Consider the following 16978-nt stretch of genomic DNA (forward strand, 5'->3'; position numbering starts at 1 on the left):
GCTGTGTTCAAAACTCTCCTGTGCCATTTATTTATTCATTGAAATTCTTGTTCTCCTTCTGTAGTCTTGGCAGTTGTCATACTATACAGTATATTTGAAAAAGAAGACCCTAGTTTTAATGTGTCCTAGAAGCTGTACAAATTGACATACACTATTCTAGTTTGTGGTGTTTGATCCATCAACTCTCCAAGTTTGGCCCCCCTGCAGTTGGCAGCTCTGCTTGACCTTGAGACAGATCAGTGCTGTTTTTTTCCTCTGTTCCCTCAGTTCAAACCAGGTGTGCGTGCAGTGCAGAGCAACTCAGCAACAATGTGGACTCCGCAACAGAAAACACAATGTGTTATTGGGCTTGTGAAAACTGAGCCAGTTATAATAGTGCAACATAATTTTAGATGTCAATATGGTGGTTAACCACCTACAGCAAGAACTATCTGTCGTTGGCTAAAGTCTTTCAAGGAAACTGGTAGTGTTTTAAAAGCAATATCATCAGGTAGACCAAGAACTTCCGAAGATGTTGTTGTACAGGTCTATGTTTCGTGTGTTTCAAGCCTGAAGAAATCATTGGCCAGATGAAGTCTACAATTAGGAGTGCCTAAAAGTATTGTGTACAATGTTGTGTGTAAAAGACGTAAGTTGTATGCCTACAAATTCTTTTTCAAACACCTTGTACATTGGTTATAGAATATTAGTCATATGGTAAGACTGCATTACTATCGCGAGTAATTGTGATGAATAGTGAGAGCAGGTGACATGCCACATAGACATATTTGCAGAAATGAAAATAACAAATAAATGGGTATGAGCTATGTTACAACAAAGGAATTTAAGAATCAAGACTTCCAAAACAGAATGCAATTGCAAAAACATTATAAATATATGTTTTGACAGAGCACAGAGAAACTGTGTGTTTGTGAAATTGTTGATCATTGAAACGTTGCGACAAGACAACACCACCGCTCGGCTGATAACCTGAGAAGAATTCATCATTGAAATACGCCGAGAAAGACTGCAATCGCATATGTGAAACTGTTGCATTCATTTGTTGCTGCTTGTTTACAAACTATTATGTTTTCATCATTTCCTTGGGAGTGATCACATTCACTGTCATATGAACATCTATATCAGGCAATGAGGCATATCTCACTCACTTACCAGTCATACAGATTAGGTGCGTTGATAAGAAATTCCTATCATATGACACACATACAGCCACTAATGCCATGTGTGACACACCAGACACATTTTCCGGTGGAGGATTCGGTTGACTTGTTGCCTTGTCATCAAATGTTTGTGGTTCCCATTCGAAAGCCACTTCCTTTCGACTGCTAATAGAGTAATTGTGCAGAATCAATTATCATTATAGTCCCTACCTTATACCTCACCATCACAAGCGGATGTTACACCATGACACAGACACAAATTTGAATAAGGCGAAAAGCGATGGGGGAAGCCATGACAGAGGTTTTAACATGGATTGACCACTTGGCAGTCCAACACCATAACCACAACGCCATTTCTCTTCCCACCTCCTCTATATTACACTTGTTGTTCTTAGACCTTTCGCTGTTTCTATTTTGCTTTTTTTTCCACAGTCCAGTACAACTTCTTTCCTGTTTTCATGCTTGATCTGTATTAATAGGCTGTCCACTGGACCCTCTTACCACTAAATCTGAGAGGGGTGTTATGGGGAATTTCCCTTGTTAGCATAGCTCAAAGCGTATGTTATGTTGAAAGATGACAGTTTGGGTATGAGTTGACGGAGGAGTAGCAAATGCTTCAGGTAATTTGCTGATTCCACACCTCTTCCATTTATCTAGTAAACCTGTTTGGCATGTGAGATAATTACAAAAAAATTTGAACAGGCTTTTCATGTGGATACTTACATTTTAAGAGAGAAAGAATGTTTTTAATTACTCTAACTCTTGTGTATGGATAACACAAGTCATTACTTATTTTTTGATAGTAAAATTACTGCTACAATTTTTTATAACATGTGTATATCATCACAGACACGGAAAGTGCTCAGAGTTATGTAGAGGAGCAATGTGAGTAATAATGTAGACATCTGTTGATGAACATTAGCCTAAAAAGGATCTTATCACATAGATCCATCACCAGTAAAATAACATCAAAGTTATTGTTTTATTCTTTGTAGTGGTTTTCATGTTAACATTTGTGTTGAACTCAGTTTTATTGCTCTTCACAGGCATCGCCAAATGTGGTTTCCAGTGAGCAGAGGCATACTGCAGAGCATGTATTTCTTGATTTTCGGAAGTCATCATCACCATATGCCCTTTGTAGGCACATTCTTGGTAAGAAATTATTAACAAATTTTTCCATGTAGAGCTTTTTCACCATTTGAAAACTCGTCTTAGAATATGTAAAAATTTTCTTTGTTCCACAATGTTTACAGTTTGGTTGGACATTTAGTCATTCTTTTTAGTGGAATGTCAGCCACAGCATAGAAGGAACTAAATGCATTGAATAAAAGGTAGTGTCAGGTAGAAGAACTCAACTTCACTCACTTAGTCTTCAAGCAGTGTTCAGAGAATCTAATGGATTTTGAAACCATGGACTTAAAAAATTATACTCTGTTTTATGTAATAAATCAGTGATTCCCCTTTCACCATGTTTTGTTTTTAATGTACTTTGTCTGTATTAAAAGTTGAGTACAGAAGGATGCAGTGGACAGTACAAGGCAGAATAAGTTGAGACTTGTGAAGATGGTGTAAATAAAACTAGAAATAATTAAACAGTTAATAGAGCTACAGAGTGTTGCAAAACTTTTGGGGTGAATGTATACAGGTGGTAGAAGAGCCAACATTGATTATTTGAAATAATGGTCTACTGGTTGGAAACGAATATTTCAGATGATACTATGTCTCGAATGGTTAATGCATGAGAGGTATGAATTTGTGGACTGTCGATGTTTTTTTTTTTTTTTTTTTTTTAAGAAAACAAACAACAGCCTGCCGCTTCGAAATTAGTGGTGCTACCTTGAAAATCGTACACAGTTGTTTGTGATGTGCTCATAGTGAAGTTTACCACTGTTTTAAGCTCATGACTGGCTGTCAAAGATGAAGCATTGTGTGCTACAGCAAATTGCAGACATATGTTTAATGTATGATGCAAAAGGTTTTAGTATTCAAAAGCTGTATGAATCCACAGAGAATTTTTGAAACTGTTGTCATCCTAATTGAAAGAAATCTATCATCAAGGATAGAAACATATGAGAAATCGGATCATTCAGGTTACAGGACATGGTGTGTGAGAAGATGTGTCAATAAGTACCCATCAAATCTTTTGTGATAACACACTTATACAGTGGGACATTTCAGAAACGAAATGTCCAAGAAATGGTACAAATACTTTTGCACGCAGAATTAAGTTCTGTCAATAAACTGTGTGTAATGCATACACTGCGACTGGTAATAGTCTCTTTGAACAGCTGCTATGAGTTTATGTTCCTGTAACCTTCTCATATTAATAAAAAACTAGATCTCTCAGTGTAAGATCCTCTATGGTCTGTTTGAACCTAAAGTTTGGACACTGTATAATTGACGCCCTGAGTATAGAAGCTTGTCTAAAAAGGTGGTAAAATGCTAAACATTGCAACATTTTAACAGAGGTAATTTGATGACCAAAATAGTTCTGAAATTTGTGTTATATTTCCAAATACATGTGTGGAGTAATTGTGGAATTTCTGAGGCCAAGCTCAAAAATGAACCATAAATGTCTGCCAGGGTAGAAAACCATCTGATATTGGAATGGTGGTGGTGGTGGTGGTGGTGGTGGTGGTGGTGATGAGGGTGGGGGCAGATGCAAACGTAAAAATGTTAGTGGTTCAAACTAATTTTGAATGTTATAAAAAGTGGAACTGTTTGGAGTTTTAGAAATTATGATAGAAAGGTCAATTAAAAATAGTGTTTAATTTCTCAGAAGAGGATAGTAAAAGTGGTAATTAACCATAAACAAATATGTGTTTATTTGGGAGGGAATGAAAAAATGGGTGGGATAACAGTCATAGTAGATTCCATATCCTATTACACTTTAATTTTTAATTTTATTAGCACCCTCACCCGCCGCACTGCGGGTCCAGGACTTAGAATAGGCCCAAGGTATACCTGCCTGTCATACGAGGCGACTAAAAGGAGTTGTGCACGTTTTGGCTTTTATGTGATGGTCCCCTGTAGGGTTTGACGTCCATTCTTCAAAATTTTCCCGAAGCGCGAGCCAATTGGGGAAGGGCGCCTTACAAGGTGCCTTGTGTCCATCGTTCATTGAGATCTTTACCCTACTTTCTCATTGTCGCATTGCAGTGCTGCCCATTCTCCATCTTTTGGGCGAGGACACCTTCCTGGGTGCGTTTTCCACCATGCATTAGGCAGTGTAGATTTCTGCATCAACGATGACCACGGACTTCTTTCCACCTGATATCTATCATGGTAGCCAGTCCGTTGTCGTGGGGCCACCATGTACCCTGTTGGTTGTAGCCCCCTGACCACACAGGGATTGCTCTGCTGATGCCTTCACCGTTAACTCACCATGTACATCAAGGTGTAGATGCCCATCCACCTGGGGCATTGGGATTTCTGGCAATCGTCATCCTCCCAGGTGACCTTTGCTGTGGCTGGGTTGCGCCTGTGAGGAGGCCCTCGTCGGATTGGGTGACATCAGGGCGGATGACACGCGATGTAGCATAGTCCATCATCTCTTGCTGATGGTGAAACACCAGCAGTCTCTATGCGATCACGAGCTCAATTCAGCGCACAGAAGTACAACCCCAAAGCATTCCCCTCCTTGTCCTTACCATGGGCGGAACATTAGGCTAAGAATGGCAGCAGATCTTATTTGCCCTGGTACTTGTATGTTCAAAAGCTGATGGGGAATCTTTCATGACGATGAAGCCTCAGTTTTTTGTTGAGCAGTTAGAGGACAAGTTTGGGGAGGTGGAGGGCTTGTCCAAAATGAGATCTGGGTCAGTCTTAATCAAAACAGCATCCTCTGCCCAGTCACGGCAGTTACTCGCTTGTGACAAGCTGGGGGATGTTTCTGTAACTATCACGCCCCATAAGAGCTTAAATATGGTCCAGGGTATCATATTTCACAGAGACCTTCTTTTGCAGTCCGATGATGAGCTGCGCGCCATTTTACAGTGGTGAGGTGTACATTTCGTCCAGCGTGTCCACCAGGGTCCGAAGGATAATCGGGTTGCCACCGGTGCCTTTATCTTGGCATTCCCCAGGAAGGTCGAGGTGATGGTCTGCTGCTGTGATGTAAAGCCCTATATCCCTCTCCCGATGCAGCGCTTTAAGTGCTGGAAGTTCAGCCATATGTCTTCCCGCTGTAGTTCCAGCGTCACATGTCGATATTGCGGATGCCCATCACATTCCAATACTCGATGTGCCCTGCCTCCCATCTATGTCAACTGCAGAGAGCACCATTCACCATGCTTGCCTGACTGCAGGATTCTCCAGAAAGAAAGGAAAATCATGGAGTACAAGACCCTGGACAGACTGACCTACACTGAGGCTAAGAGAAAATTTGAACGCCTGCATCCTGTGTGTATGACATCATCTTATGCCGCTGCTACAACAGTTCTGGCACCATCAGCTCTGCCAACCCAGGTCACCTCTCGGAGCCAGAAGACTACACTTGCCCCCTTGAGGGTGGGGTGCATTTCCCTCCCTGTTGCTCCTGCACCACTTACTTCGGGAGCAACACCCTCCCAACCATCGGGGGTGTCCGTCCCCACTTCTAAGCCGGAGAAGCGTAAGTCTTCTTTGGCTTCTCTCACAAGGAAGGGGTCCCTTGGGTCACTCCCTTCCCAGGTTTCTTCTAGTGGAAAAGATGACACCCGCCAGTGGCTGAAGAGCCCAAAAGCAGCTGGTTGTAGGGCTTCACACTCGTCCTCAGTCCCGGAGACTGAGCCAGTGAAGTCCTCCCAGAGAGAGAAACCCAAAGAGCAGTGAGAGAAATCCAAAAAGAAAACCCCTAAGACCATGGAAATTGTGGTGGCACCCACACCACCACTACCTACAAGCTCTGTGGCTGAGGCTGGGGTGGAGATTTTGGCATCTGCTGAGGATCTAGATCTCTCCAAACCCTCAGACACAATGGATATAGACTTCTCAGGCAATAAATTGGTGGCAGCAGGTGACTCTGAGATGTAAACTGCCTGATTGAATGTTCCATGCCTTCTCACAATGTCACCCTCTAGTGGAATTACAGCGGTTTTTTCCACTACCTGGCTGAGCTAAGGCAACTGTTAAGCTTTACACCTGCTATCTGCATTGCCCTCCAGGAAACCTGGTTCCCAGCAATGCAGACCCCTGCTCTCCGTGACTATAAGGGATATCACAGGAACCATAGCGACTATAATTGAGTGTCAGGTGGAGTTTGCGTTCATGTGCTAAACTCGGTCTGTAGTGAAAATGTGCCTCTTCAAACCCCTCTTGAAGCTGTGGCTGTCAGAGAATAAGGATGACACAGGAAATAACTGTCTGCAATCTATATCTTCCTCCAGATGGTGAAGTGCCCCTGAATGTATTAGCTGGACTGATTGATCTACTCCCTAAACATTTCCTACTTCTGGGAGATTTTAATGCCCATAACCCCTTGTGGGGTGTTACCATGCTTATTGGCCGAGGCAGAGATGTCAAAACTTTACTGTCGCAGTTTGATCTCTGCTGCTTAAATACAGGGGCCACCACACATTTCAGTGTGGCTCATGGTAGTTACTCGGCCATTGATTTATCAATTTGCAGCCCAGGACTTTCCCATCTATCCCCTGTAGAGCACATAATGACCTGTGTGGTATTGACCCCTTCCCCATCTTTCTGTCACTGTCCCAGCGTCAGGCACACGGACACCTGCAGAGATGGGCTTTGTAACAAGGCGGACTGGGGAACTTTCACCTCTGCTGTCACCGCTGAATCTCCCCCACACGGTAACATCGATGTGATGGTTGAGCAAGTGACTAGCACAATTGCTTCTGTGGCAGAAAACATGATCCCTCGCTCTTTAGGCTGCCCCAGGCGTAAGGCAGTCCCTTGGTGCTTGCCGGAAGTCGCTGAAGCAATTAAGGAGTGTCGGCGAGCTCTACGGTAGTATAAGTGGCACCCTTCCCTGGAGCACCTCATAGCTTTTAAACGGCTCTGTGCTCGTGTTTGCTGCATTATCAAACAACGGAAGAAGGAGTGTTGGGAGAGATATGTCTCCACCATTGGGTGCCACACGTCACCTTCCCAAGTCTGGGCAAAGATAAAACGTCTTTTCGGGTATCAGGCTCCAACAGCTGTCTCTGGTGTTACCATAAATGGCGAGTTATGTAACGACACAACCGCGATTGCCGAGCACTTTTCTGAGCAATTTTCTCAAGCCTCTGCGTAGGAGAATTCCCCCCAGCCTTTCACACACTCAAACGGCAGCTGGAAGGGAACGTCCTCTCATTCACTACACACTGCAGTGAATGCTATAACGCCTTATTTACAGAGTGGGAGCTCCTCAGTGCCCTTGCACATTGCCCTGACACAGCTCCTGGGCCGGATAGCATCCACAGCTTGATGTGGATAGCTATCAGCCCATCAGCCTCACCAATGTTCTTTGTAAGCTGCTGGAACGTATGGTATGTCGGCGGTTGGGTTGGGTCCTGGAATCACATGGCTTGCTGCCTCCATGTCAGGGCAGCTTCTGCCAGGGTCGCTCTACCACCGATAATCTTGTGTCCATTGAGTCTGCCGTCTGAACAGCCTTTCGAGATGGCAACACCTGATTGCCATCTTTTATGACTTACGTAAAGCATACGACACGAACTGGCGACATCATATCCTTGCCACATTGTATGAGTGGGGACTCCGGGGACCACTCCCGATTTTTATCCAAAACTTCCTGTTGCTCCGTACTTTCCGTGTCCCAAGTTGGTGACTCCCATAGTTCCATCCATATCCAGGAGAATGGAGTCCCACTGGGCTCTGTATGGAGTGTGTCTATATTTTTAGTGCCCATTAACGGTCTAGCAGCAGCTGTCAGGCCCTCCGTCTCACCTTCTCTGTATGCAAACGACTTCTGCATTTCATACTGCTGCTCCAGTTCTGTTGTTGCTCAGCGGCGCCTCCAGGTTGCCATCCACAAGGCGCAGTCATGGGCTCTAGCCCATGGCTTCCAGTTTTCAGTCGCAAAGTCGTGTGTCATGCACTTCTGTCGGCGTCGTACCGTTCATCCGGAACCCGCACTTTACCTTAATGACGATCCACTCACTGTAGTGGAGACATATCAATTCCTAGGACTGGTGTTCAATACTTGATTGATTTATCTCCCTCATCTTCATCAGCTTAAGCAGGAGTGCTGTCAGCACCTCAATACCCTCCGTTGCCTGAGCAACACCAATTGGGGTGCAGATCACTCTACTCTGCTGCTGCTCTACAGAGCTCTTGTCGAATCCCGAATTGACTATGGTAGTGTGGTTGATGGTTCGGCTGCGCCTTCAGCATTACATTTACTTGACCCTGTGCACCACTGTGGTGTCTGATTAGCGACAGGAGCTTTTAGGACGAGTTTGATGACCAGCGTCCTGGTGGAGGCTGGTGTCCCTCCACTGCAGATCAGATTTGTGCAACTTCTTGCCAGTTACGCAGCACCCATTCATAGTTTCCCTGAGCATCCGAATTACCGTCTCCTTTTCCCGCCCGCAACAGTCCATCTCCTGCATCGGCAGCCCAGATCGGGTCTTAACGATTGCGGTTCGCGTGCAGTCTCTTCTTTCCGAACTGGAGTCCTTACCTTTACCACCTCTACTTGCGGTCCATTCACGTACGCCTCCATGGTGTATGCCTCGGCCACAGCTTCATCTGGACCTTTTGCATGGCCCTAAGGACTCCGTTAACCCCACCACTCTCCGCTGTCACTTCCTGTCGATTATTGACTTGTTCCGGGGCTCTAAAGCGGTTTACACTGACGGTTCAATGGCTGATGGTCACGTAGGCTTCACATATGTTCATGGAGGACATATTGAGCAGCACTCGTTGCCATTTGGCTGCAGTGTTTTCACTGCAGAGCTGGCGGCCACATCTCGTGCTCTTGAGTACATCCGCTCATGCCCTGGCGAGTCATTTCTCCTGTGTACTGACTCATTGAGCAGCCTACAAGCTATCTACCAGTGCTACCCTCGCCACCCTCTGGTAGCGTCCATTCAGAATTCCATCTATGCCCTGGAACAGTCCCGCCATTCCGTGGTGTTTGTATGGACCCCAGGACACGTCGGAATCCCCAGCAACGAACTTGCCGACGGGCTGGCCAAACAGACGACACGGAAACTGCTTCTGGAGATAGGCATCTCCAAAGCTGACCTGCATTCTGTCTTACACTGCAGAGTTTTCCGGCTTTGGGAGACAGAATGGTATAACAGCACACACAACAAACTGCGTGTCATTAAGGAGACTATGAATGTGTGGAAGTCTTCCATGCAGGCCTCTCGCAGGGAATCAGTTGTCCTCTGCTGGCTCCGCATTGGCCATATGTGGCTAACGCATGGTTACCTACTCCATTGTGAGGACCCTCCTCAGTGTCGCTGTGGCTCCCAAATGACAGTCATCCACCTCTTGCTGGACTGCCCACTTTTAGCCACTCTGCGGCAGACTTTTAACTTTCCCAGCACCCTGCCTTCGGTGGAGGGCGACAATGTCTCCACAGCAGCTTCTGTTTTACGTTTTATCCATGAGAGTGGGTTTTATACTTCTATGTAGGTTTTAGCGCATGTCCTTTGTCCCTCTTTGTCTTCCACCCTAGTGCTTTTAGGGCGGAGGTTTTAATGTGTTGCAGAGTGGCTGGCTTCCCCTTGTTATTCTCATGGTTGGCCAGCCACTGTAATCTGATTTCATGTTTTACTCTCTTCTGTTTCTAGCATCTCTGTTGTTTTCTTGTCCTCTTCTTGTTTCTTTTAGTGTTTGTTGCCTTCCCTCCATTCTTGTGGCTTTTCCTTTCTTTCCGTTTTGTGTTTTATGTTTCGTCTGTTTTATTCTCACACGTGTGGCATTTTTTTATTAGGAACAAGGGACTGATGACCTCGTAGTTTGGTCACTTCTCCTGCCTTTAAACCAACCAACCTTTTATTAGTAGTAGGGGAAGTGTGTTCAGTTATTGATTGATTTTTCATTTCATTGTTGTTGGTTGATCATTACTTCAATTATTTTATCAAAACTGGACATACTTGCCAACAGTGAGTTATCCACAATTGCTGTTTGTAGAAAACACTTATTTTCTGTCTGTTAATTGCTGTTTTGCTATCTCAAACTGACTGGATTTGGGTGATATGAAACTGGTTGTTCCATTAAGACTGGTTACTCTGTAAATATGAGAAAGGATCTGAAGATGAGCAATGCTGGCCAAAACTGGTCAGTTTGAGATAATAAAAACAGTGATCAACAGATGAAAAATAAGTCTATTTACGTCAATAATTTCTCTGTATAATGAAAGAAGAAAAAGGTTTGGGGTAATAAAGAATTCCTAAGTTTCCAGCAAAGTAAGTGCATTGGTGATAAATGTACTGTTAAAAAAAGATCCTAGCATACAAGTATTGCCTAGAGCCACAACAAAACTGTACTAGTTTCATTCATGTCACAAAATTATTTCAGTGTTGTGTAAGGACTTGTGTTCTGGAGGAGATGGCTGCAAATCATGGTCTGGCTCCTGTGATTTTCCTTAGATTAGTTTTGAGGAATACGAGAAACTTAATTGAATTCTGCCAAAGTCTTATCCTTACCCAACTGAGTGGCAGACCGTAAAAAAAGGGATGGGAGAATTCCATTTTCATATCTTGTGATGTTTTATCATCTTTAAATATCCTGATGGTGTGTTACATATCAGGCACATGCCGTGAAAAAATTGAGAGTTATGAATGGTAAAAACTTTTCTCTCTCTTTGTGGCACTGCTTTGTAATGTATTTATACTGCCTCATAAAGTTCAAAGTTAGGTGGGCAGCAATTTATTTTCTCTTCTTATACTTTAATGTATCTTTGTTGTTGTAGTGATTACTTATGAAGGAGCACAAAAATTGAAACCCTAGTGAATGAGTAACGCACTGTTAAAGTCAGATCATAGCATATTAGTATTGGTGATAGCCATAACATAAGTGTACTAGTTACAGTTTCATTCATGTCACAGAATTGTTTCACTATTCTTGAAGTCTAATTCATGAGAACAGCCAGACAAGACTCTCACTTGCTCTTCTGGCACTGAGTCAATTTAAGATACACTTTAATCTTCCATTATTTGCTGAATATTATTATAGAATCAGTGTCATACCATATTTGATTTACTCTGACTGGTTTACCTTCAACGCTTATATTAATGTATGAGACATTTGATTGATAATGAGACAGACTATCACCCCCTCTCTCCCTCTTTCTTGTGTGCTATTATCCCCTCATATTGGTGGTTAAGTGGATATATATCTTGACTACAAATCTGAAGTCTTGGAGTTCAGACACATGATTGGCCATCTCTTTTTTGGTACTTAATGTGGCTTTTGCATTGTGCTCTAAGGATGTGGAGAATACGAAGTTCAACTGTGATGTGCAGTTCATAGTGTGTGTGTTGAGCTCTTAAGTCCCAACCAATTGGTCAGGTGAGCGAATTCCAAGATCAGAGGAAGAAAAAGGCACACTATCTCCATCCTGCACTGTGGTGTTAAAGCCAACCATCTGGTTCACCCATTCAATTTTCTCAATTAAAGAAAAAGTGTTACAATTTTGGGCTGTCCTCAGCTTGCATCTTACATTCTACTTCTACATCTACACCTACATTTATACTCCGCAAGCCACCCAACGGTGTGTGGCGGAGGGCACTTTACGTACCACTGTCATTACCTCCCTTTCCTGTTCCAGTCGCGTATGGTTCGCAGGAAGAACGACTGTCTGAAAGCCTCCGTGCGCGCTCTAATCTCTCTAATTTTACATTCGTGATCTCCTCGGGAGGTATAAGTAGGGGGAAGCAATATATTCGATACCTCATCCAGAAACGCACCCTCTCGAAACCTGGCGAGCAAGCTACACCGCGATGCAGAGCGCCTCTCTTGCAGAGTCTGCCACTTGAGTTTGTTAAACATCTCCGTTACGCTGTCACGGTTACCAAATAACCCTGTGACGAAACGCGCTGCTCTTCTTTGGATCTTCTCTATCTCCTCCGTCAACCCGATCTGGTACAGATCCCACACTGATGAGCAATACTCAAGTATAGGTTGTACAAGTCTTTTGTAAGCCACCTCCTTTGTTGATGGACTACATTTTCTAAGGACTCTCCCAATGAATCTCAACGTGGTACCCGCCTTACCAACAATTAATTTTATATGATCATTCCACTTCAAATCGTTCCGCACGCATACTCCCAGATATTTTACAGAAGTAACTGCTACCAGTGTTTGTTCCGCTATCATATAATCATACAATAAAGGATCCTTCTTTCTATGTATTCGCATTACCTTACATTTGTCTATGTTAAGGGTCAGTTGCCACTCCCTGCACAAAGTGCCTATCCGCTGCAGATCTTCCTGCATTTCGCTACAATTTTCTAATGCTGCAACTTCTCTGTATACTACAGCATCATCCGCGAAAAGCCGCATGGAACTTCCGACACTATCTACAGTGAAACTTGACAGTTTTTATGTTAGCAAACAATGGCAGAGGCAAAAGAAGTGAAAAGTGACACATAAAAATTCCGAGACTGACCGGTAATTGAACCTGAGACTTTCAGGTTCTGTTTGGTGCATTACCACTGAGCCACAATTTTTACTGTACATGGCGTAAAGTCAATTTCATTGAACTGTGAATGTGTACCTTAATTTAAGTTATAATGCTATTAAGGCTACTGACCTTCACATTGGATTGAAAACTGCAACAACTGTTGACCCTAGGATATTGAAAGTGAGACCTTCTAAATGCTGTTGAATGTGACACCCTGCTTACACTGAATGCTTTTCAGTGCCTCAAAAGAACTTGGGATGCAAACAGGTCTTGTTTTCTCCATTTCTATGAGGCTTTCATGTGGTGTGGATGTGGCTTTTAGTGCCTCTTTGTGCCTGAGTGAAGCCATCTTATCTCATAATGCTAGATGCAGCAAACTGTGAGGCAATCGAGTTGGGACACATTGGCTTACAAAACTAGTCCCATTTCTAGTGTGCAGAACTGATATACTGCCACTAGCCATCTGATGAAAACTTCCCATAGTGAAACTGGTATGTAAGGTCTTATTCATCCAAAAAACATTTGTGTTCCACAATATTCATCTTTATTGAAAATCTTCAAATGATGAAGTGACCTTGGAATTAGAGCAGTGATAAACCTCTTGTCTGGAACTAATAAATGCTGCTGGCTGGAACTGAAACAGATCATTGCACTTGCTACTTAGGAGGTTCAGTGGTATCTTAGATGAAACACAAAAAGAAAAAAGTGTGTTCAGGTATACATTTTTACAATAGTCGTATAAAGTGCCATATTTTATATTTGTGGCTGCTTAGTCGTTTACTTTGATTTGTGCATATGCTTCATACCAACAACAAATATCTAGACACTCATGAAGACCTTTATGTGACTTGGAGTGACTGAAGTTGGTGAAGATCACTTATATTTTAGCAAACCATGCAGCTCACATGCTATGTCCTTTGGTGGTAGCAGCTACCTGCGTGTGTTGCTTGTGGCATATGACTTTTATTGGGCAATGTTTTAATTGAAACATATTTTCTGTGAGGTGGAAATTCTAAACTTAGCTGAAGATATGCAGTCTGTTTTATTAGATATTTAAGGGAATATGCTATATGATTTAAAGCTTTGTGAAGAATTAGGGCTTCCCTTGAAAATGATACAGGAGTTGTAGTTTTATTAAGCCATGTGTCAGTTTTACAAGGGTATTAGATATTTCCTGGTATTAGAGCTTAAGGACCAATGAATACATATGCATACATTTTACACACAGATCCAGTTTGACAAGTATGTTTGTGGTCTTGTAGTAGTAAATATCCTGACATTTGCCTGAAGTGATGTAGGAAAATCACAGAAAACCTAAATCAGAATTCCCAGATGGAAATTGGAGCTTCCATCCTTCCGAGTAATTGGCCAATCATTTACAGTCTCATTCTGTTTAGTCTTATTGGAGCTTCAATCCTTCCAAATAATAGGCCAGCCATTTACAACCTCATTCTGTTTAGGCTTAGTGTACAGTACTGTTTTGATTACACATTCTTTCAAAGAAGTACTTTGATATTCTATAAAGCTAGTGCTACACTTTTCATTCATTTCTCAGTAGTGATCACTGCATATACTGCACACACCATACACCCATTATTTCATAATGTAACACTATACTGAGTACGAGCTGGCATCACAGCCATTATTATGATGTGCAGTTTTCACTTTGTCAACCCGATCTGGTACAGATCCCACACTGATGAGCAATACTCAAGTATAGGTCGAATGAGTGTTTTGTAAGCCACCTCCTTTGTTGCTGGACTACATTTTCTAAGGACTCTCCCAATGAATCTCAACCTGGTACCCGCCTTACCAACAATTAATTTTATATGATCATTCCCCTTCAAATCGTTCCGCACGCATACTCCCAGATATTTTACAGAAGTAACTGCTACCAGTGTTTGTTCTGATATCATATAATCATACAATAAAGGATCCTTCTTTCTATGTATTCGCAGTACCTTACATTTGTCTATGTTAAGGGTCAGTTGCCACTCCCGGCACAAAGTGCCTATCTGCTGCAGATCTTCCTGCATTTCGCTACAATTTTCTAATGCTGCAACTTCTCCGTATACTGCAGCATCATCCGCGAAAAGCCGCATGGAACTTCCGACACTATCTACTAGGTCATTTATATATATTGTGAAAAGCAATGGTCCCATAACACTCCCCTGTGGCATGCCAGAGGTTACTTTAACGTCTGTAGACGTCTCTCCATTGATAACAACATGCTGTGTTCTGTTTGCTAAAAACTCTTCAGTCCAGCCACACAGCTGGTCTGATATTCCGTAGGCTCTTACTTTGTTTATCAGGCGACAGTGCGGAACTGTATCGAACGCCTTCCGGAAGTCAAGAAAAATAGCATCTACCTGGTAGCCTGCATCTAATATTTTCTGGGTTTCACGAACAAATAAAGCGAGTTGGGTCTCACACGATCGCTGTTTCCGGAATCCATGTTGATTCCTACATAGTAGATTCTGGGTTTCCAAAAACGACATGATACTCGAGCAAAAAACATGTTCTAAAATTCTACAACAGATCGACGTCAGAGATATATGTCTATAGTTTTGCGCATCTGCTCGACGACCCTTCTTGAAGACTGGGACTACCTGTTCTCTTTTCCAATCATTTGGAACCCTCCGTTCCTCTAGAGACTTGTGGTACACGGCTGTTAGAAGGGGGGCAAGTTCTTTCGCGTACTCTGTGTAGAATCGAATTGGTATCCCGTCAGGTCCAGTGGACTTTCCTCTGTTGAGTGATTCCAGTTACTTTTCTATTCCTTGGACACTTATTTCGATGTCAGCCATTTTTTCGTTTGTGCGAGGATTTAGAGAAGGAACTGCTATGCGGTCTTCCTCTGTGAAACAGCTTTGGAAAAAGGTGTTTAGTATTTCAGCTTTACGCGTGTCATCCTCTGTTTCAATGCCATCATCATCCCGGAGTGTCTGGATATGCTGTTTCGAGCCACTTACTGATTTAATGTAAGACCAGAACTTCCTAGGATTTTCTGTCAAGTTGGTACATAGAATTTTACTTTAGAATTCACTGAACGCTTCTCGCATAGCCCTCCTTACGCTAACTTTGACATCGCTTAGCTTCTGTTTGTCTGAGAGTTTTTGGCTGCGTTTAAACTTGGAGTGAAGCTCTCTTTGCTTTCTCAGTAGTTTCCTAACTTTGTTGTTGTACCACGGTGGGTTTTTCCCGTCCCTCACAGTTTTACTCGGCACGTACCTGTCTAAAACGCATTTTACGATTGCCTTGAACTTTTTCCATAAACACTCAACATTGTCAGTGTCGGAACAGAAATTTTCGTTTTGATCTGTTAGGTAGTCTGAAATCTGCCTTCTATTACTCTTGCTAAACAGATAAACATTCCTTCCTTTTTTTGTATTTCTATTAACTGCCATATTCAGGGATGCTGCAACGGCCTTATGATCACTGATTCCCTGTTCTACACATACAGAGTCGAAAAGTTCGGGTCTGTTTGTTATCAGTAGGTCCAAGATGTTATCTCCACGAGTCGGTTCTCTATTTAATTGCTCGAGGTAATTTTCGGATAGTGCACTAAGTATAATGTCACTCGATGCTCTGTCCCTACCACCCGTCCTAAACATCTGAGTGTCCTAGTCTATATCTGGTAAATTGAAATCTCCACCTAAGACTATAACATGCTGAGAAAATTTATGTGAAATGTATTCCAAATTTTCTCTTAGTTGTTCTGCCACTGATGCTGCTGAGTCGGGAGGTCGGTAAAAGGAGCCAATTATTAACCTATCTCGGTTGTTGAGTGTAACCTCCACCCATAATAATTCACAGGAACTATCCACTTCTACTTCACTACAGGATAAACTACTACTAACAGCGACGAACACTCCACCACCGGTTGCATGCAATCTATCCTTTCTAAACAGTGTCTGTACCTTTGTAAAAATTTCGGCAGAATTTATCTCTGGCTTCAGCCAGCTTTCTGTACCTATAATGATTTCAGGTTTGGTGCTTTCTATCAGCGCTTGAAGTTCCGGTACTTTACCAACGCAGCTTCGACAGTTTACAATTACAATACCGATTGCTGCTTGGTCCCCGCATGTCCTGACTTTGCCCCGCACCTGTTGAGGCTGTTGCCATTTCTGTACTTGCCCGAGGCCATCTAACCTAAAAAACCACCCAGCCCACGCCACACAACCCCTGCTACCCGTGTAGCCGCTTGTTGCGTGTAGTGGTCTCCTGACCTATCCAGCGG

The 16978-nt window shown here is 43.0% G+C and overlaps 1 protein-coding gene across 1 annotated transcript in view; it reads left to right on the forward strand.

Annotated features, from left to right (window-relative positions):
- LOC126248904 (exportin-4-like) overlaps nt 1–16978 on the forward strand; it is a 239542-nt gene that overhangs the window by 12037 nt on the left and 210527 nt on the right. The window contains exon 2 of the mRNA XM_049950379.1: nt 2207–2312. Within this exon, the coding sequence (XP_049806336.1) occupies nt 2207–2312 (106 nt within the window). The remainder of the gene's footprint in view (nt 1–2206; nt 2313–16978) is intronic.

Source organism: Schistocerca nitens, chromosome 3 (genome assembly GCF_023898315.1).
Source record: "Schistocerca nitens isolate TAMUIC-IGC-003100 chromosome 3, iqSchNite1.1, whole genome shotgun sequence".
NCBI classification, from domain to species: domain Eukaryota; kingdom Metazoa; phylum Arthropoda; class Insecta; order Orthoptera; family Acrididae; genus Schistocerca; species Schistocerca nitens.